This window comes from Carcharodon carcharias, chromosome 1, assembly GCF_017639515.1.
Source record: "Carcharodon carcharias isolate sCarCar2 chromosome 1, sCarCar2.pri, whole genome shotgun sequence".
NCBI lineage: Eukaryota > Metazoa > Chordata > Chondrichthyes > Lamniformes > Lamnidae > Carcharodon > Carcharodon carcharias.
The window spans coordinates 47,062,014-47,085,149 of NC_054467.1; the positions used below are offsets into that span (position 1 = coordinate 47,062,014).

The following is a 23,136-nucleotide window of genomic DNA, read 5'->3' on the forward strand; positions in this document are numbered from 1 at the left end:
TGTGGGCATTGCTGGCTGGGCCAGCATTTATTGCCCATCCCTAGTTGTCCTTGAGAAGGTGGTGATGAGCTGCCTTCTTGAACCATTGCAGTGTCAGTGGTGTAGGTACACCCACAGCACTGTTAGGGAGGGAGTTCCAGGATTTTGACCCAGAGACAGTGAAGGAACGGAGATATAGTTCCAAGTCAGGATGGTTTGTGGCTTGGAGAAGAACTTCCAGGTAGTGGTGTTCCCATGTTTCTGCTGCCCTTGTCCTTCTGGATGGTACCGGTCGTGGATTTGGAAGGTGCTGTCTAAGAAGCCTTGGTGAATTCCTACAGTGCATCTTGTAGATAGTACGCATTGCTGCTGCTGTGCGTCAGCAGTGGAGGGAGTGAATGTTTGGGGATGGGGTGCCAATCAAGCAGTCTGCTTTGTCCTGATGGTGTCAAACTTCTTGAGTGCTGTGGGAGCTGCACTCATTCAGGCAAATGGAGAGTATTCCATCACAATCCTGATTGTGCCTTGTTGATGGTGGACAGGCTTTGGGGAGACAGGAAGTGTATTACTCACTGCAGAATTCCTAGCCTCTGATCTGCTCTTGTATCCACAGTATTTATATGGCTAGTCCAGTTCAGTTTCTGGTCAATGGTAACCCCCAGGATGTTGATAGTGTCTTCCCTCTCCAATTTCCTGGTCCCCACTCTCTCAAACTTTGCCAGTCAAAACTAGCCCTCTGATACCATAATCAATAAGGTATTTTCTGTGGTTGGGATTTGTTCTGTAGATTGCAGATAAGTGGCATCTGTATTTTATTTCATATTTACTTTAAATTCTGACACATACATTAAGAAATGCCTTGAATTGATAAGACAAAATATGCACCACATACAGGATTTAGACATATATCAGTTATATTTCTCTCTCTTCATTTACTCTTCTAAACATTGAAAGAGTTTGAACCAACCACTGCAACATGCCTTGTGCATGAAGTTCTACACAATACAATGGAATGGCTCAAGATAATGATGGTAATTCGAAAATAATTATCTATAAGCTGCTATCTGCAGTGGTGTCTCACAGGTTAAGTGAAAACTGCGGCTCGTAGGCTAAGGTGTGTCTAATAATCAAAATTTATGGCATCACTCCAAACAATACAGAATCAGTGGCATTAAATTAAATTCCTATTCTTCTGTTGGGAAAATATCAGTTCAATCATTTTTTTTTTCTACAGTAGGACTGAATATCTAAGAGGTATCCTTTACCAATAGTAGCCTGGGTAAAGCAACTGGGCCAAAATGATGGTGGATGATCAGGAGAACACCTGTGGAAATTCCAATTACTTAACTAGAAGGAGGAATTTTACATTAAGTATACTCACAGTTTAATTAGGTTATGCAGTCCCTTAAATGCTCGTTCAGAAACTGTCGTTATTTCGTTGTAGTTTAGGTTTCTAAAAGAAAATGCAATGTAATTAATTTGAAATGTGAAATCTACAAATCGTATTCAAACCAAAATGATAGGAATTAGATGACATGGGATTTGAAATAGATGCCAAACCCTGCTAACTCTAGGTCTAAAACACTGGGAGCTCCATCAAATCAAGTATATTTGCAGATTCATTAAACAATACATTTATTTTGCATTTGTATTTTTCCTTCTCCCTTTACTTGACCACACTCTCCTGCTTAGAGGACAGGACCCTTACTCCCTGATCTCCATTAATGCTGCCATGTAGCCATTTGCCAGGAGATGCATGAGTTTGAACAAGGTTTGACCTTTTCTGGTTCCTCCCCACCGCCCTTGTTCCTATGGAAGTATCCAGCATCAACTTTGTGCTCCTCTTCTACAGGACGGCTCAGACGAAGAACTAATTCTTCCCAGAATTGCAGGCATTAACCTCCTCTTACATGAAGCGACATGTTTCTAGTGAACCCAATGCGGGAATACCCTCAAAGCACTGTATTTCTTTCAGCAACAATTTGGTGACAGTATTGCAGCAGGGCTTCCACCTGGAGTGGTGACGGTGGGGGAGGACGCTGGGCAGGGGAATTGGTCAGCCCCTGCGGGCCCTTCCGTGTCTTTGACAGGCTGGTGTGGGGAGGAGTGGAGCCAGTTGCCATGAAGAACAGGTTAAAGAAGAAACAGGTAACCACTGAACTGTGAGCTGCAGCGTGATAGAAGTGTGAACCACAAACAGGGGAGCCTTTGCTAGTCTCAGGAGCACCAGTGAGGGGAACTGCAGCATGCTTACAGCTGCTAGAGATCAAGGAGGATGGTCTGGACAGCACAGTCTGAAAAGTCCTGGGGTGAGCAGGATACAGGTGACCAACTCTGGGGGAAAAAAAATAAAGGACACTTAGCCAGGGAAGCCAGTGGTGCTAGGGGTGGGGGGAGGGGGGCGGTGGCTGCTGGGGGAGCTGTAGATGCTGACTGAACTGATGGGGTGCAGAGGGAGATGTAGATAAAGATGGTAGGTGCCTATCAGAATATTCCCAATGTAAAGCTCTTGACTTACAGTCTGCCTCCTCGACCTTATCGATGCTATATGAGCTGCTCCCTGGAAGCTCCCAATGGGTCCATGAGGCTCCCCAACACAAACGCACACACACACACACACGCACACACACACACACACACACACACACACACCCACATACCTGCCCAACTCCTCTCCTTTAGACAGACGTATTCTCAATCCTTTCTCTATCTCCTCACCTTGGGCTTGCCCAGACCCCCACCTCCCGTTGGTCCTGCTTGGGCCAACCCTCCTCCTCGGGCTAGATACCCTCACAGCATCACGGCTGCAGAGACCCTTGTCCCTCTCATGCCTGCCCGGAACCCTCCTCCCACTCGGGCCTGTCTGGATCTTCCCATTCCTTCTTGGGGCTCACCCGGAACCCTCCTCCCACTTGGGCCTACCTTGACACCCCATCCCTGTGGACCTACCTAGAGCATCGCCCCACCTCAGGCCTGCTCCGACAATCCTATCCTTTGGGCCTAGCTAGACCCTACCATCCTCTTCGGGCCTGCCAGACACCTCTTTCTCCTCAGACTGGCCCGGACCTCCCTGAGCCTGTGTCAGACCTGATCCCTCTGACTTGGGCCTGAGTGCTTCCTGCGACCATTACTGCTTCCTGCCGCCATTACTGCAGGCCTGTACCACCCCTCCAAGCTGCCAGATCCTCCTCCCCCCGGGAAACCCCTATTTCAAACACCCACTAGCAAAACTGGGGTCAATGGGCATCAAGGGGAAAACTCTCCACTGGTTGGAATCTTACCTAGCACAGAGGAAGATGGTTGTGATGTTGGAGGCCAATCATCTCAGTTCCAGGACATCGCTGCATGAGTTCCTCAGGGTAGTGTCCTTGGCCCAGCCATCTTCAGCTGCTTCATCAATGACCTTCCTTCCATCATAAGATCAGAAGTGGGATGTTCGCTGATGATTGCACAATGTTCAGCATCATTCCCGGCTCCTCAGATACTGAAGCAGTCAATGTCCAAATGCAGCAAGACTTGGACTATATCCAGGCTTGGACTGACAAGTGGTAAGTAACATTTGTGCCACACAAATGCCAGGCAATGACCACAAAGCAAGAGAGAATCTAATGATCGCCCCTTGACATTCAATGGTATTACCATCGCTGAATCCCCCACTATCAACATCCTGGGAGTTACCATTGACCAGAATCTGAACTTCACATAAATGCTGTGGCAACAAGAACAGGTCAGAGGCTGGGAATCCTGTGCTGAGTAATCCACCTCCCAACTCCCCAAAGGCTGTCCACCATCGACAAGGCACAAGTCAGGAGTGTGATGGAATACTCCCCACTTGCCTGGATGAATGCAGCTCCAATAAGAAGCTTGATGCCATCCAGGACAAAGTAGCCCACTTGATTGGCACCCCCATCCACAAACATTCACTTCCTACACCACCAACGCACAATAGCAGCAGTGTGTACCATCTACAAGATGCACTGTAGGAATTCAGCAAGCTTCCTTGGACAGCACCTTCCAAACACATAACCACTACCATCTAGAAGAACAAGGGCAGCAGACAGATGGGAACACCACTATCTGGAAGTTCTCCTTGAAGCCACGTACCATCCTGACTTGGAAATACATCACCGTTCCTTCACTATCACTGGGTCAAGATCCTGGAACTTGCTCACTAACGGCACTGTGAGTGTACCTACACCACAAAGACTGCAGAGGTTCAACAAGGCAGCTCACCACTACCTTCTCAAGGGCAATTAAGGTTGGGCAATAAACCCTGGCCTAGCCAGCGACACCAAAACCCCATGAACAAATTTTTAAAAATGACCGAAGCTAGGCACGTCTCAGTGAGGGGAGTGCCGGCCAGTGCTACTCCCTTGTGGCATGTGCATTGTGCTGGGGCTCTGGACTACGCATATGCAGCAACACAATATGCATGCGCAGACACCAAAGATGCTCGAGTAGTGGTAAGAGGAGGCTCTGCGCGGTCTCCTCAGTCACTCACTGGAGGAATCCAGGACAAATGGCATTCCTGGCCTGGGATGCGGAGTGGGATGCCAAATTCCAGGATAACCCTATAAACTTCGGAATGATTGGTCACCTTGGGAAGATGCCCTTCATGATCTGGATGGCAAGGTAATGTAGCTCACGCGGTTGAGGGGAATTTGTAATAGGAGCTCCACTAACCAGATCCTCTGCTGAATACAAGGCATCCCCATTCCCACTGCTCCACAATAGACTCAATTACTCGGCTGGTTAGAGACCAGGAATTAAGCTCTTGACATTTTCCTGGTGTGTCTGGAGTGCTGGGGCCACAGTCATCCATTGTAAATTGTCTGTTCCTCCGAATTAAGCTTTTCCATGAATGTACACAAAGATTTGATGCCAATGTAATAAAAGATCTCTGTTTTAGAACATGCACGCAGTCCGTGTGCTGGAATTTCATGTTACATTTTGGTGACAGGAGTGGGATTCCACAGCACAGGCATCGAATCATGGTGAACGAGATGGAAAGGCACCTGGCCGAGATGGAGAATCATGGTGAACGAGATGGAAAGGCACCTGGCCGAGATGGAGAATCATGGTGAACGAGATGGAAAGGCACCTGGCCGAGATGGAGAATCATGGTGAACGAGATGGAAAGGCACCTGGCCGAGATGAAGAATCATGGTGAACGAGATGGAAAGGCACCTGGCCGAGATGGAGAATCATGGTGAACGAGATGGAAAGGCACCTGGCCGAGATGGAGAATCATGGTGAACGAGATGGAAAGGCACCTGGCCGAGATGGAGCAGATGATGGAAGAGCTGAGACTGCTGATGTCCAAGATGAAGGCCGAAGCAGCTCCAGTCTCTTTGGGGGCACAGACATCAGTGGAGGAAGTTGGACCTCTAAGTGAAGATCAGGCTGAAGCTCCTTATGTGCTTTCTCTCGACTCCATGGAGGGAGGAAGTATTACTCCTTCATAGATATTCTATCTGTTAGCAGGTGGGAAGTTGGACTGGTTTGGGGGAAGGCCAGAACCGTCTAACGACCTTTCAGCTGAAGACTGGATCAAGGACACGCAGATGGTCATTGCATTCAGGGTCCTCAATGAGAATGAGCAGGTAGTGCTCCTGTTCTATGCAGGAAAGGCAGCAGGGAAATACTGGGAAGAGGTGTGGACATATAAGAAGCTCGCAGTGGACCTTCAAGGTCCTGGCAAGGGTGTTTGGGCAGCAGCAGTAATCTGCCACAGCTGCAGAGGTTCAATGGGTATACACAGGCTGAAGGAGTGTGCCTGTTCTCAGTATTCCTGGAGCTTGTGAACTTGTTTCACTGAATCGTTCTCCTGGAGCCCTCTTGCAAACTGACCAGGGACATGCAGCTGAAAAATCGCCTGGCTGATGCAGTGAGGGTTGAAAACATCCGGATGGAGCTGAGGAGACTTAACAGTGACAAGCCCCAATTGTTCTTCTTCAACACATGTGATCAGATCATCAGGATCACGGGGAAGACCGGACTACTAAAACCAGGAGGGAGGGCACTGTTAGGGACGTGACTGGCAGCGCTGATGGGGATGGAAACCTCATACTGAAGAGAAGGCAGAGCAGCTTGCTCTGTAGCAAGCCCAGATCCAGTTTTTGCTGTCCTACTTCCAAAGCAAGCCTCAAGGCTGAACGTGTCCCAGAGATACTTCTGAGAGGTGCTGGAATTGCAAGTGTTGGGCACTTCAAAAGAGGCTGCCCTCAGCAGCCACAGATCCCACAACCAGGAAGAGATCTGGTCTTACAGAAAGTAACAGGAATATGTCCAACGGTTCAGGTAACATTTGTTGAGGTCAGGGCTTTGTGCCTAACTGACATGGGAGCAGAAGCATCATCCATTACCAATCACTTCTACAGGGAGCATCTAGTTGAAGAGTATGAGCTGGTAGACATCTCTTCACTCATCTGAATCTTTGCTCTACAAGGGTTGGATATCCCTTATCATGGATATGTTGAGCTCTCCATATCTGAGTTCAGCCACATCTTCTGCAATCTTGGATTTCTGGTGGTTTGTGACTCTATAGATACTCACGTAGCTCTAGCAGAGGAAGTTGAGGGCACCTGTAGTGTTAGGGTTGAGTGTGCTAAGGGACATTCAGGCATTGTTGGAAAGCACATATGGTAACAAGTACTTGTAACATGTTAGGAGCTTGACGGGAAGAGGCTAAGAGTTCTCAACTCTGCTTCATGCATTTAAGATATATCAGCCTATGCTTGACATGATAACCATTTTAGTAGCCAGGAATCAAGCTATTCCCTTACCTGCCAGCACCATCACCATCCCTAAAGGATCATGCCAGTCACTATCAACATGGGTGACATCATGCTCTCTTAGGGCAGCACATTTCTCATGTAGCCAAGCAGCAAACTGGTGTAATTTTTGGAGCAGCTCTAGTCACTGTGGGAGAGACGGATAGAATACCCAAGCTGATTGCCAATTTCAGTCAGAAAGATGACCAAAGCCAACCAAAAATTCCCATGGGTGTCCTTAAAGCAGCAGTTGTTAGTAGGAATGGACCTACTGGGGAAAACAGCTCCAACTCCATCTCAAACGAGGACTTCAGGCAGCTTCCAGTCATGGACAAAGGCACTAGTAAACTTCACTTTTACTGGAAGACTAAATGTCCACCAACCTGACACGACCTAATGAAGGAGTCCAAACGGGTACGTAAACTACTGAGGTAGAAGAGGATCAGGCAGGAAGAGGGCATTCTCTATTGGCTGGTCATAACAACAGGAAGGAGGTGAAGCAACTCATCCTTCCCAGCAGCCTTAAGCTTTAAGTCCTGAAAGCAGTGCACAAGCAGGCGGGTCATCCAGCATTGGAAAAGGGAGTTACACTGATAAGAAAATGGCATTACTGTCCAGGGATGGCTGCCAATACTGCCATCTACTGCGAGAGGTGTACTTTGGCCAAAGCAGGGAAGCAGCTTGACACTGGTGGTCACATTCATGATGTCGAGCCTGTAGCTGGAGGACAAGCTCAGAAGGTGGTTCACCGAGTGCAATAGCTTGATGCCAAAAGCCTTGTGGATTATGTGAGGACAGTCAGTACACTCAATGGCATAGCTAAACCTGAAATGCCAGCAGGCAGTAATTTGAAAGAAGAGGAATGGGATAGTGACAGGGAATCCTGGAATGGTCTGTGTGCTTGGAATTCCTGTTGTGCATCCAATGTGAGGAGGCCCACTCTGGTACCGGAAGAAGATGCAGGGATGACACACATTGAGGCTGCAAGTGGAGCACCAAGTGATGTTGATCATACAGTCCCTGAAGGCACCAACCTGGTCAATCCATCACATAGCCTGGACCCTACTGAAAGTACCCATCCAAATGATAGACTGAGAAGGTCATCTCCTAACCCTTACCTTTTGCCCAGGTCGGTGATGAACTGTTGCCACTAATGTGAATTCAAATGTGCTGGCTATCATAGCTCAATTGAGCTTGGTAATTATGCAATCAATTGGTAAGCAGTAATTGTGTGATATGTATAATTGCTGGGACAGCAACTCCTAAGCAGGGAATGCATAGTGGGGCTTTTGCCTGCAAGTGGTGATGGTGGAGGAGGGTGCAGGGCAGAGGAACTGGTTAGCCTCTCTGGGCAGGGAGAAAAGTCTTTGGCAGGCTGGGAAGGGGCATTGGGGGTTGGTGGAGTCAGATGCCATGAGGAGTGGGCAAAAGAAGAAGCCATGGCCTTCGAATAGTGAGCTGCAGCGGCTAGGAGTGCGAGCACAAATAGGGAAGACAGAAGCCTTTGCCAATGTCTGGAGAACCAGCGAGATCGAGCTGGGACAGGCATTCAGACCAAGGAGGATGGTCTGGACAGCACAGAAACCTGAGATTGAGAAGCCCAAAGATGAAGAAGATACCCTTTGTGGTCTGGATAGCAAGGTAACCTAGCTCATGCGGTTGAGGAGAATTAACAATAGGAGTTCCACTAATCATTACTTCTGCTGAATTCAAGACATCCCGGCTACCATTGCTCTGCAATCAACTCAGATACTTAGCTGATTAGAGACCAGGAGTTGAGCTCTTGATGGTTTCCTGGTGTGACTGGGTTGTTGGGGCTACAGTCATCCATTCTAAATTGTTCGTCTATCTGAGTTAAGCTTTTCCATCAATGTACATAAAGATTTGATGCTGATGATATAAAAGATCCCTGTTTTAGAGCTGGTGCGCAGTCTATGTACTTGAATTACACAATACATTATGTATCTGGATCCTTTCATGTTCTGCCAAAGTTTTCCCATTAATATCAAAAAAACGTTCAGAGATTTGAACAAATGAATTTAAATTAGTTAAAATATTAATAGTGCCTGAATTACTCAAATTTATAGCTGTTTCCAGTTAAATGCCTGTACTGGATCCCATGTACCCGATTGCTTCCCATTCAACTCAAGGGGAGGCGGTGGCATAGTGGTATTGTCACTAGGCTAATAATCCAGAGACCCAGGGTAATTCTCTGGGGACTGGTGTTTGAATCCCACCATAGCAGACTATGAAATTTGAATTCAATAAAAACCTGCAATTAAAAGTCTGATTGTTGTAAAAACCCATCTAGTTCACTAATGTTTGAAATGTGATGTCCTTAACTGGTCTAGCCTACATGTCACTGCAGACCCCACTACCACAGCAATGTGGTTGGCTCTTAAATGCTCTCTGATCAAGGGCAATAAATGCTGGCCAAGCCAGTGACACCCATATCCTATGAATGGGTATATTAAAAATAATCCTATTTGGGAATCTATGGCAATAACAGTAACACCCTGCATTTATACAGCTCCTTGTCAACTTTGATTTTACCTATTCCTGAAGATTAGTCACAGGACATTCAATGAAGTCTGCAAATGTTATTGTATTTACTTAACGGCTTGATACTGGCTTCAAATTCAGACCATATTCAGATCTTCTGGTCTCCCATTGAAACCTGGACTGGACATATGACCCAAAATTTGTTTTAGGACCCCACAGTAGTCCTGACACAACATGCTGACCTCCATGGGAATTGACTAGGAAGTTTGAACTTCTGAGAGGTGATTCCCCTGTTTCTAGGATCTCTGTGAATGTCTCAGACTCTGAGCTAGAGTCAGAGACTTCGGACAGTTCTATGGTGCATACCATAATAGTTACTTCGGGAATGTTAAGATAGAAAATTCCTATTCTAACTCCTGGGTAACTACAGAACTGACCCCTCCCCAGACACTCACACTGATCCCCCCTCCCCCACCCCCTACTATCCCCTCAACCCGACTTGATCTGACTACCCCCACCACCACCCGACTAGCCTCCGAGCTGACCTTCCCAACCTGACTAGCACCTGACCCACATACCAACTCACCCACCTGCCAACTCACCCACCCTACTCACCTACCCGCTCATTTACCCATTCACTCACTAACAGACAAACTGGACCCTTAAACTTAGTGCTGTAAAACAGGGGGCTAGTCCTGTCTACATTCCCGATGCTACAGTGCTATGATGGAGCTCTCTGATGGATGCTGTGCTCTGTGTTTCTGGAGAAGCCGGACTTGGAAAGCCCAGAAAGAAATGCAGAACGTGTAGGCAATCCAACAATGAGTGCTGCTTTGTGGAAGATCTGGGCCCATAAATTTCTGACACAAGTCTAACAGGATTGGAAATTCTAAACAATACAGTTTAGAGCTGTTCATTCATCAGTGCTCAGATTACAAAGAACAAGAACAAAGAACAAAGAAAAGTACAGCACAGGAACAGGCTCTTCGGCCCTCCAAGCCTGTGCCGATCATATTGCCCGTCAACTAAAACATTTTGCACTTCTGGGGTCCATATCCCTCTAATCGCATCCTATTCATGTATTTGTTAAGCTGCTTCTTAAACACTACTATCGTACCTGCTTCCACCACCTCCTCTGGCAGCAAATTCCAGACACTTACTACTCTCTGCATAAAAAACCTGCCCCGCACATCTCCTCTAAAGTCTTCTCCACTCACCTTAAATCTATGTCCCCTAGTAATTGACTCTTCCACCCTGGGAAAAGGCTTCTGACTATCTACTCTGTCCATGCCACTCATAATTTTGTAAACTTCTATCAAGTCGCCCCTCCATCTCCGTCGATCTAATGAGAACAATATGAGTTTCTCCAACCTCTCCTCATAGCTGATAACCTCCAGACCAGGCAGCATCCCGGTAAACCTCCTCTGCACCCTCTCCAACGCCTCCATATCCTTCTAGTAATGTGGCGACCAGAATTGCACGCAATATTCTAAGTGTGGCCTAACCAAGGTTCTATACAGTTGCAGCATGACTTCCCAGCTTTTATACTCAATACCGCTGCCAATGAAGTCAAGCATGCCATATGCCTTCCTGACTACCTTATCCACCTGTGTTGCCACTTTCAGTGACCTGTGGACATGTACACCCAGATCCCTCTGCCCGTCAATGCACTTAAGGGTTCTGCTACTTACTGTATAATTCCTGCCTGTATTAGACCTTCAAAAATGCATTACCTTGCATTTGTCCGGATTAAACTCCATCTGCCATTTCTCCGCCCAATCTCCAATCGATCCAAATCCCATTGTATCCTTTGACAATCCTCTTCACTATCTGCAACTCCTCCAACCTTAGTGTCGTCTCCAAACTTACTAATTAGCCCTGTTTTCCTCCAAATCATTTATGTAGACTACAAACAGCAAAGGTCCCAGCACTGATCCCTGCGGAACTCCACTAGTCACAGTTCTCCATTCAGAAAAGCACCCTTCCACTGCTACCCTCTGTCTTCTATGACCAAGCCAATTCTATATCCATCTTGCCAGCTCACCTCTGATCCTGTGCAACTTTACCTTCTGTACCAGTCTGCCATGAGGGACCTGTCAAAGGCCTTACTGAAATCCATGTATATAACATCCACTGCCCTTCCATCGTCGATCATCTTTGTCACTTACTCGAAAAACTCGATCAAATTAGTGAGACACGACCTCCCCTTCACAAACCCATGCTGCCTCTCACTAATATGCCCATTTGCTTCCAAATGGTAGTAAATCCTGTCACAAAGAATCTTCTCCAATAATTTCCCTACCACTGACGTAAGGCTCACTGGCCTGTAATTTCCTGGATTATCCCTGTTACCCTTCTTAAACAATGGAACAACATAGGCCATTCTCCAGTCTTCAGGGGCCTCACCCGTGGCCAGTGAGGATACAAAGATTTCTGTCAAGGCCCCAGCAATCTCCTCCCTTGCCTCCCTCGGTACTCTGGGGTAGATCCCATCTGGCCTGGGGACTTATTCACCTTAATATTCTTCAAGACGCCTAACACCTCGTCTTTTTTGACCTCAACATGATCCAGGCTATCTACACACTCTTCCCGAGACAAATCGACCGCTAAGTCCTTCTCTTTGGTGAATACTGATGAGAAGTATTCATTTAGTATCTCTCCCATTTCTTCTGGCTCCACACACAGATTCCCACCTCTGTCCCTGAGTGGGCCTACCCTTTCCCTGGCTACCCTCTTGCTTTTTACATATGTATAAAAGGCCTTAGGATTTTCCTTAATCCTGGTTGCCAGTGACTTTTCATGACCCCTTTTAGCCCTCCTGACTCCTTGCTTAAGTTTTTTCCTACTTTCTTTATATTCTCCACGGGCTTCATCTGTTCCCAGCCTTCTAACCCTTACGAATGCTTCCCTTTTCTTTTTGCCTAATAATTAATTACACAAAATAGTAGCTCCCAAATAAGTTACTACCTGAGCCCTGATGAATGCAAAGCACTAAACTACTTCATTTAGAATTAATGTTACATTGAATAGATGTCAAGAGACTTAAATTACTTTAACTAACCCTATACTTTACCAACCATCAAAAAGGTCACAGGACAGCAGGTCACCAATCTCTTGGGCCTGTGACCCCAACAATTTCCATTACAGGGAAAAAACCAACATCAAAAATTGATGTTTCAAAAAGTGCTGAAAGTCTGTATGAATCTTCTTCAGAGCTGAAGAGACGTCATACTCTGCTCTGCTCTGAAGAGTTATATGGGGTCGAAACGTTAACTCTGCCTTTCTCTCCACAGATGCTGTCAGGCCTGCTGAGTTTTTCCAGCATTTTTTGTTTTTGTTTCGGATTTCCTGCATCTGCAGTATTTTGGTTTTATTATATTGAAGTTTCAAATCCTAATTAAGCAATAAGCTGAAACTGCACCCTGCAGAAAATAGTAAATTCACCAAACAACTTGGGCACATGGATAAACATTGAAGATGAGCACATTTTTACAAAATGTTTAAGTTTCCAAATTGTGTTTGCTTACACAACTAGCAAAGTAGTCTTAATAGGGAAGATTAGTTATGAGATTTAGCAGTTCCAGGCTGGCTGGAAGACAACAGGAGAATTTCTCCATTGAAATCAAGCCAACAGGACAGGACATTCATGGACGGTGCTTCTCCTTCGCCGTCATTTTACAGGAAGTGAGGCAAGCTACCTCTCTGGTGAACTTAAGAGTGGACCAGCAACCGACCACAAGCGATGGAAGTCACTCAATCCAGCTCCACTGAGGCAGGAAGGAAGGAAGGCAGGAACTCTGATAGAGTTCAGAGAGACTCCTGGGCAATTCGAGAGATTTGCCAAGTACCTTTAATGTAGAAAAACTGAGCTGGCTGGATTAGTGTGGAAGCCAACCAATTTCCCCTCCCAGAACCAGTGGGCTGCATCTGCTTAGAAGCTAGTTTGCCAATGGCATGTTAATGAAGCCCGGGCCTCTAAATGACTCTGACCCCACATTGACACCAATTGGGTGAACAAAGCAGCACCTGGTTTATAGCGCCTGTTTTGGGTACTTCTTGAACATTGCCTTGAGGGTTTTAAGGTGGGTCTTCAGGAGAGGGAGATGGAGAAGCAGAATAGCTTAAGGAGGGAATTCCAAAGCCTGGAGTTTAGATGTTGAAGGCAAAACCGCCAATGATAGGGAAGAGAGGGAGGGACACACAAATATCAGCGTATTATTTTGTAATATGCCTTTAAGGGACAGCAGCATGATACCACTAGAAGGGAAATGTGTTATGCAATCCAGTCTTAGTTGTACTTTTGCTTTTGAGCAGAACACGCACACACACACATACATACACACAGCTCAGCTACTGATGCCTTCAAGTGTTCTACCTATGTATATAAGTTCTCATGTTCCTATTCTAAATAATTGAACCCACAACATGTTTACGCAATCTCTTATGAGTGTTTGGTGCCTCTATATCATCAGAACAACATGACAAACTATTTTAGTTAATTCTCAGGATTCATTCTGTTTACAAATGTTCATCTTGAGAAGCAATAGAATCGTTCATAACCTTAGAAATGTTTCTGCAACCATGCTGCCTGTCAGAATGAAATCACTTCAAATCTGTATGAATTTAGGTGTGCTGTTAATGCGTTTTTACTTCTTTAGATATTTGTTCACATTTTTAACATTCTGAGCACTATAGCAGCAAGTGATTCCTGGGTTTTGAAAAGAATTAAAGATTGGAGAATATTTTGACTTTTGACAGCAGTTAACACAAGACAACCTCAGATCCACTTCCAATTATGAATGCCAAACAAATGATGTTTGTTTCCATGGAAATAAATAAGATGATATAGAACAGACAGCCAAATAACAGGGTAAATATTTTAAGGCTCTAGGGTAATTTTAACCCACACAAACAGCTGGGGGGGTTGGGGTTGGGCAAGATATAAGAATTTTTAAAGTCATGAACCCTACCTGCCCATTTTGGGTTTAACAGAGGTGAGACAGTGGGCAGGGTGGCCATTGAAATAGTATAAGGCTGGGAGCCTCACATTTAACCTGCCTAGCAGGTTTAACCCTGGGCAGCCAGGCTTCCCAGGCCTTGGAGAAGTGGCAAATGCTTCTGCTTGTGAGTCTGGAGGAGCAGGAATGCTTCCTTGTGGTCCATTAAGCTTAGTTGCTTCCCTGGCATGGGACGCACTCACCCTCTATGATCCAAAGACACCACCATCTCCCACCCTGAGATCAGGAAACGGACACCCACTGGGGCAGGAGACCCAGAACCCCCCACCCACCCGTTCCTGCAGCCTGTTCTAGATTGGGAGCCAAGTCTGTCAAACTGGTTTACTTCAGGTGGGGATCATCTGAAAAGAAAGCCACAGCACATGGTGAAACTGGGACTTCTGGGTTTACTGACCGAAATTCTTCGTCTTTGCTCAAAAAACCCGCCCCTGCCAAAATTGAGGTCTTTGATTCTGACATGCAGTCTTACATAGTGAGAGTGTAGACTGGGATGGCAGACAGTTCATCCAATTTGTCACTCTTTCAAAATCTAGATCAATAAAATAAAATGACAGGAAAACAGCAGTGCTGATTTCCATAAAAGCAAAATACTGCGGAGCTGGCGATTGGAATAAAAACAAAAAGTGCTGGAAAAACTCAGCAGGACTGGCAGCGTCCGTGGAGAGAGAAGCAGAGTTAACGTGTTGAGTCCAATATGACCCTTCTTTGGAACTGATTTGGTGCTGATTTCCATGCCTATTTCTCTAAGCCAGGCTCCCATTAAGTGAGACTCAGCTCCAAAAATTTACCAGTGACTTCGAGTACTGTCCTTTTGGCTCTGGAATGTAGATGTCCAGCTTTTTTGCCCACTCCAAATTAATGAATAGAAAACCTAATCCAAGTATTCTTTGTTAAAGATATAAATGAATACATTTGTGTGGCATTTAGAAACAAAAGCCTTTGTTGTTAAAAGCACACTCTGAACATGAGGGCAGCTTTATTCAAACTTTGTTTTGTTGTACTCATAACAATGGGGCTGTCAGGTCAGGTAAAACTGGCAGCAACTTCTGCATCCGCACAGGTAAATATGGAAATGTGGGGGTTGATGTCAGGATTACCCTGTCCCTCCACAGATTGCACTGTTGCAGTCTCTGTCAATGGGATCTCCACAGAAATCACAGTAAGGTGTGAACTTAGGGTAATTGCCCATATGGCCTCACACTAAAGGCAGGTGAAAAAGTTCCGCAATCAAGAATAGGTTTTTAACAGTATAATAAATGATAAATATAGCCGAACAGCTGCTGTAGCCCTGAAAAATTAAGTTTACAAATGTGAATTAATGCTGGGGATTTAAAAAGAAATCCATTTTCCTGTTTTTCTCTTTTACGTCTCTGCCTTAATTCCATATGCGTGTCCCAATCTTTAATTTGCTTCCTGTATGATCATTTAAATATAATTTATATTTGCTCTTTTTACTTCCCACTTTGAGATCTGTGTCTCACATTACGGATTCTTCAATCTGACTGGTCAATTTTTTCCCAGCTGCTTGTCCTACTCATGTCCTATGCTGAAGCTTTGCAGAGGGAACTGTGCTGAATCAGGTCCCCGTTACTTAGAAATCTCTGCCGACAAGCCCACAAAGAATCAAATAGGCAGACAAATGCGAGGTGAACAATGAAAGCTGTTCCTTCACCACTCTCAGCAAAATCAAGAACAATGATTTCCAATAGTAAGCGCAGCCAAAACATACGTAATAATAACTTTTAGTTTCAAGCAGTGTTCACACTTACAGTTCTTGAAGGTCCTGATAGATGCTGAAACCATCAGCGTAAAGTTTTCGTAGCTTATTGATCTGCAGTCTCCTGAATCAGATAAAGATGAGGAGACAGCAATGAATTGAAGAAACACTGGGTGGAAACTTCCCGTCCTGCCAGCAGAGTGAAGCTTGGCGGGCTGGAGAAACTTAATTTGAGAGGCCAAAAATCAGTTTTCTGATGACAGGATGAATTTTAGCAATTAAGCTCTTGGGACTTTAAAGGCAGGTCGATCTTCCTGGCAAACAATGTTGGGAAGCCCTTTTGTGTGCACTAGCAAGTTATGTATGCTCATTAAAAGGCCACTTCGCCAGACTTAAGCTCCCCCTCAAATTAAATTCCTTCCAGTGAGAAATTAGACTGTTCACATTCACAACTGCACGTTAGTGGTGTACAACTGGAGAGGTAGGCTTTTTCCGTGATTACCAGTGAGTTGCTGATTCATTGTCCTCTTTGGGGAGTGTCTGTAAATGCCAGCTTATGCTTGAGACTGGGTGTTGACAGCGCAAGTTGAATGGAGGATAACCAAGGAAGGGAGGAAGGGTTAACAGGGAAGCGTGGAGCAGTGGCCGGGCAAAGATGGAATGGATAGTACAGGCTGTGAGGGTGCCCTTTAGATATGGCACCCCGACCTTCGACCTAATGAGGTAAAGGCAGGGACGGTGACTTCCTGCCTGCCCTGTGGTAAGATTCGGCAAGCTTCTCAGTGATATATATGTAATGAGCTGAACAATGCAAAATTGTGTGTGGTCAGCCTTACCGCCGCACAGTGGAAATTGTTCCAACTTCCATGCCTGTCACTGAATTTAGACTTCAGAACAGAAAATTCCAGCTACTGTCTCTCCCTTGCATGACCCGAATACTTACAATGTTAATACATTGGAAGAAACCAAAGGGACGGAATGTAGTCCAGCATGTTCACAATTGAGTTCCAGACCTTTGCATTGACATTTCTCAGAAAAATTCCCAAGCACTGTGCAAAAAGAAATGTTGCAATATATTATTCATTTGTGATTAATTATTTTTAAAATCCTATTTACAAGGTATATACAAGGAAATTATTTTTTTCTACCATCTCTCACCACAGTTGCTTGATGTAAGAACACTGCTTGTGCTTTAAATAAACCCTTCCCCCAGTTTTTTCATTTCCTCTCGTGAAGGTGCTGAATCATGCTGGGGTGCAGTTTCATTTTGGTCCAAGTGTCTGTTTTTTCACATCTGAGCCTACAAAATGAGTTTCAGCTGACTGACTGTGAGTTGGGGCTCAATATCCTCACCTGATGCCTGCATAAATGCACTTTATAACAAGGATCTTGGATACCTCCCAGGAGCAGGACACTGAGTACAATTATTTTGCAAGCTTGACAACTTACCAAAGGAGAGCCATTCTAGCTGTTGTAGGGTACATTCTCTGACAACAGTATTCTGTCTGATAGCTGAGACAGCATTATGGATCCGTACTTTCCATTAAGGTGCAACCAGATACAGTTGGAAATACTGTATATTGATTTTTTTTTTAAACTCTCAGCAGATGTCATGAAACTTCTAGATATGAAACAGTTGTGGATGCTGGCATCGCCCCCTGGATTCTGAAAGCCTGGTATGTACACAGTGATCATAATACTTTTGGCCTTCAGTATCTTGATCCAGTTTAAAAGTTTTTAATTTGATTTTCTTGTCCTTCCATTATCCAGGCCCATCTGATTTTCATCCATTGGGCTAGATTTTCCCTCCAGTAGTTTTGCCACCGGAAGTGGGTGAATATGGGATTTTAGCCCTTTGATCACCCCATTACAATTAAATGATGGCAGTAAACAGCGCTTGAGAAGTCAGCTGGTTTCCCTGAATTCCCAGGATAGTACCACCAACCAATAGAAAGGGCAGTATTGCAATGGCAGTGCTAAGCATGCAACAGTAGATAATGCACCAAATCAGTCCTACTGGTCATCAGAAATCCTACTGGCTGTCTCACCTGCCTATGTAATTGTCCCCCACCCAGGAAAATGATTATCATTCTGGTAATAGGATACCATACTGCAGTAGGATTTCTGGTGACCAGTAGGATGGATTTGGTGCATTATCTACTGTTGTATGCTTAGCACTGCCATTGCGATACTGCCCTTTCTATTGGTTGGTGGTACTATGCTGGGAATTCAGGGAAACCAGATGATTTCTCAAGCGCTGTTTACTGCCATCATTTAACTATAGTGGGGTGATCAAAGGGCTAAGATCCTTGCTAGGGCAGGGGGAGGAATATTTAGGGTTGGGATTCTAAGCTGGACCTCAGCACAAACCCATGCAACCCCATAGGCAGGCAGCTGGCTGATGTCATGACTATATGATGTACCATTGAGGGGCCCATGGTGGTCCACAGTGATTCTGCAAACTTCAGGATCATGTAGATTTTCCGGGACACTGAATTGAGATAAACTTTTGGTTCTTCTCTGAAGTACTTTTCACATTTATTCTGGGTTTTACGAACATACGAATTAGGAACAGGAGTAGGCCACTCAGCCCCTTGAACCTGCTCCACCATTCAATAAGATCATGGCTGATCTGAATGTAACCTCAACCTGACATTCCTGCCTACCCCCAATAACCTTTCACCCCTTGTTAATCAAAGATCTGTTTAGTTCTGCCTTAAAAATGTTCAAAAACTCTGCTTCCACTGCCTTTTCAGGAAGAGACTTCCAGACTCTCAACGCTCTGAAAGAATATATTTCTCCTCATCTCAGTCTTAAATGAGCGACCCCTTATTTTTAAACTGTGACTCCTAGTTCTAGATGCTCCCACAAGAGGAACCATCCTCTCCACATCCACCCTGTCAAGACCCCTCATGATCATAAAGGTTTCAATTAAGTCGCCTCTTACTCTTCTAAATTCCAGTGGATACATGCCTAACCTGTCCAGCCTTACCTCATAAGACAACCTGCCCATTCCTGGTATTAGTGTGGCAAACCTTCTCTGAACTGCTTCTAATGCATTTACATCTTTCTTTAAATAAGGAGACCAGTACTGTACACAATATGCCAGATGTGGTCTCACCAATGCCCTGTACAACTGAAGGATAATCTCCCTACTTTTGTAATCAATTCCCCACACAATAAATGATAACATTCTATTAGCTTTCCTAATTACCTGCTGTACCTGCATACTAACCTTTTGTGATTCATGCACTAGGACACCCAAATCCCTTTTAATCTCAGAGCTCTGCAATCTCTCACCATTTAGATAATAAGCTTCCTTTTTATTCTTCCTGCCAAAATGAATGACTTCACATTTGCCCACATCATACTCCATTTGCCAGATCTTTGCCCACTCACTGAACCTATTTATGTCATTTTGTAGTCTCCCTACATCCTCTTTACAATTTACTTTCCTACCTATCTTTGTGTCATCAGTAAATTTAGCCACATTCCTTCAGTCCCTTCATCCAAGTCATTTATATAAATTGTAAAAAGTTGAGGCCCCAGCACTGATCCCTGTGGCACACCACTCATCACATCCTGCCAATCAGAAAAATACCCATTTATGCCAACTCTCTGCTTCCTGTTAGCTAACCAATCTTCTATCTATGCCAATATGTTACTCCCTACACCATGAGCTTTTATTTTCTGCAATAACCTTTGATGTGGCACTTTATTAAGTACCTTCTGGAAATTTAAGTGCAGTACATCTACCGGTTCCCCTTTATCCACAGCATATGTGACCCCTTCAAAAAACTCCAATAAACTGGTTAAACATGATTTCCCTTTTACGAAACCATGTTGACTCTGCCTGATTGCCTTGCATTTTTCTAAATGCCCAGCTATGACATCTTTAATAATAGCTTCTAACATTTTCCCAATGACTGATGTTAGGCCTAGAGTTTCCTGCTTTCTGTCTCCCTCTCTTTTTGAATAAAGGAGTTATATTTGCTATTTTCCAATCTAATAGAGCCTTTCCTGAATATAGGGAACTTTGGAAAATTAAAACCAGTGCATCAACTATCTCACTAGCCACTTCTTTCAAGATCTTAGGGTGAAGTCCATTTGGACCTAGGGATTTGCCGCCCACAGCCCCAACAATTTGCACAATACCACTTCTCTGCTGATTGTAATTTTCCCAAGTTCCTCTCCCCCATTTCCTGATTTACAGCTGCTTCTGGGCTGTTACTTGTGTCCTCTATAGTAAAGACCGAAGCAAAATGCCTGTTTAATTCGTCTGCCATCTCCCTATTTTCCATTATCAATTCCCCAGATGCACTCTCTAAAGAGTCCACCATACTGTCAATAAAGCTATTTAAGTAATTCTCCAGCTTCATTTTTCAATCCACAGTCTGCTGACTGTTAGTTATGTTGCATTATGAGTATTGGTGTGCTACATTTGATGATAGTGGTTATACATGGTCATTGTCCCCTTCGATTCACTCATTCTGTTATTGCTTCTATCACAGTAATGTTCTCCCATCAACAGCTTTTCTCCTTTTTTTAGTTACAGAATAAATTAAATTTCTTAATTTCCTTGAGTAGAAAATAACAACTGACCAAAATATGAAAAGAGTGTTGTAAAGGTTTAAGCAAACTCAAATTAGAGTAACTTTTGAAACTTACTGCAGTTGGTAAGTTCGTTTTCATGTTTTGAAATTCTTCCATAATATAGATCAAAAAGTTCAGACCATCCATTGTTGTCATCTACAGTTGAGAGAAATGATTTAATATACAGCACAAAATTAATTCAGGACTAATGCACAGGCATATGCTGACACATTATGTTACGTTCACCAATTTTGATGCAATCAGACCTTATCCTGAAAACTGGTGGATGAAGATATCCTTAAATATGCTTTAAAAAGAACTAAGAAACTTGGACCATTGTGGTGGGAACATGAAGTCCCAGTAGATTCAGTCACAAATGCAGCGCTACAGTAGCCTTACTTACAGTAGCTTTATCTTATCAATGAAAATGTGAAAATCAAATGTAGAATTTTGGTTTTGGGACCAGATTCCAAGCTGTTAAGCAGTGTGCACCTCTAATGAGAGGTCTGAGGGCAGCCCAAAATTGGACGTCAGACCTCATTAACATCTAATGTAGGCATTCTTGTTCCACCTCCATGGCCAATTCACACATTTGAAGAGCATGAATGTCAGGCTACTTGCTTCGCCAACAGCAACCTCATGGTAAGTCCTGGGAGGAGGGCAATGGGTGGGAGGTTGAGGGCCGAAAGTGGCAACTGTGGAGCTGGGGTCAGTAGCCATACTCCTCCTGGCTTCACAAGGTTGTTGGAAAAACGTGCATTGAAAAAATCAGTTGGTGGCTGTAACAATGACCCAAGAATCTTGGACAGGTCGGACCAACACCTGCCCTGCTCATAACTGCCCAATTTCTGTGAGGGGACCTAAAACAGAAGCTAAGTCCCTTATTCATGTTGTTAAGAGACCTACCATTTTAAAGGAGGCGCAGGAACTGAGAGAGCTGGAGATGTATGTATGCAAGTCTTTGGTGATAGGGCAAGTTGAGAGGTCTTAGGAAAGGATATGGATTCCAGAATATTTTTTAAAAAGAGTGAAATTTGTAAACATTGAAGTTCAAAGAGACTTGGATGTGCTTGTACAAGGTACGCAGAAAGTTAGCATGCAACCAATTAGGAAGGCAGATGGCAAACCAGCCTTTATTACAAGTGGATTGGAGTACAGGAATAAAGGAGTTTTGCTACAATTATACAGGACTTTGGTGAGACCACATCTGGAATTCTGTGTGAAGTTTTGGTCTCCACATTTAAGAAAGGATATACTTGTATTGGAAGTGGTACAGCGAAGGTTCACTAAATTGATCCCTGGGATGAGAAGGTTGTCCTCTGATGAGAGGCTGAGTATCTTGGGCCTATAATTCCCTGGAGCACAAAAGAATGAAGGTGATCTCATTAAAACCTATAGGATTCTGAAGGGGCTTGATGGGATAAATGCTAAGAGATTTTCCGCTGGCTGGGGAATCTAAAATGTGGGGGCACAGTCTCGGGGGTCAATCATTTAGGACTGAGATGAGGAGAAATTTATTTGCTCAAACGGTTGTGAATCTTTGAAATTCTCTATCCAGAGGGTTGTGGATGCTCCATCACTGAATACATTTTAGGTGAGACAGATAGAATGTTGTTCTCTCAGGAAATCAGGGTATATGGGAAGAGGGTGGGAAAATGGAGTTGAAGCCAGAGATCAGCCATGATGGTATTGAATGGCAGAGCAGGTTCAACGGGCCATATGTTCTATTCCTGCTCCTATTTCTTGTCTTCTTGGCTGTAAAAACAGAGGCACAAAGTACAAAAGCAAGAAAGTTATGCTGAACATATATAAATCATTGGTTAGGCTCCATCAGGAGTATTGTGTCCAATTCTGGGCACTTCACTTTAGATAGGATGTCAACACCTTAGAGGGGCTGCAGAGGAGATTTTCTGGGATGGTACCAGGGACAGGGGACTTCATTACGTGGAAAGGTGAGAAAAGTTTTTTTATTATTCATGTGCAGGATGTGCGTGTCGCTGGCATGGCTAACCTTTATTGTCTATACCTAATTTCCCTTTAGAAGGTGGTGGTAAGCCCCTTCTTCAATACAACTGCGTGGCTTGCTAGGCCATTCCAGGAGCAGTTAAGAGTCACTGTGGGTCTGGAATCATATATAGGAGACACCGGTAAGGCGGCAGATTGCCTTTCCTTAAAAGTGCCCTTTGGCTTCTGGAACAGCCTGCATGTGCATCACCAGCATGCACTGGTAGCCTCAGACAGGACACCATTTTGATGTCTCACAGCCATACCTGCTGATGTCACATCAGGAAGCTTAATTTGGACCTTGGCAGGTCCAGACAACAAATCTGCATTACATTCTACAAAGGACAAGCACTGAACTGCAAGTTGGGCTCTGCACTAGCATTATTCAAAGGCAGGTAAGGTAATTTTGAAGAACTTGTACTATTACAAAGTATCTGGAAATAATCTGGAAGTTCATGAAGGACAGACAGGAAAATGGAGTTAAGGCCACAATCAGATCGGTCATGATCTTATTGAACGGCAAAGCAATCTTAAGGGGCCAAATGGCCTA

The 23,136-nt window shown here is 44.5% G+C and overlaps 1 protein-coding gene across 1 annotated transcript in view; it reads right to left on the reverse strand.

The window, feature by feature from the left end:
- rxfp1 (relaxin family peptide receptor 1) overlaps positions 1-23,136 on the reverse strand; it is a 162,562-nt gene that overhangs the window by 120,560 nt on the left and 18,866 nt on the right. Inside the window, exons 3-6 of the mRNA XM_041177153.1 lie at positions 20,658-20,738; positions 16,933-17,038; positions 16,042-16,113; positions 1,361-1,432 (exon numbers count right to left, since the gene is read on the reverse strand). Coding sequence (XP_041033087.1) covers positions 1,361-1,432; positions 16,042-16,113; positions 16,933-17,038; positions 20,658-20,738 — 331 coding nt within the window. The remainder of the gene's footprint in view (positions 1-1,360; positions 1,433-16,041; positions 16,114-16,932; positions 17,039-20,657; positions 20,739-23,136) is intronic.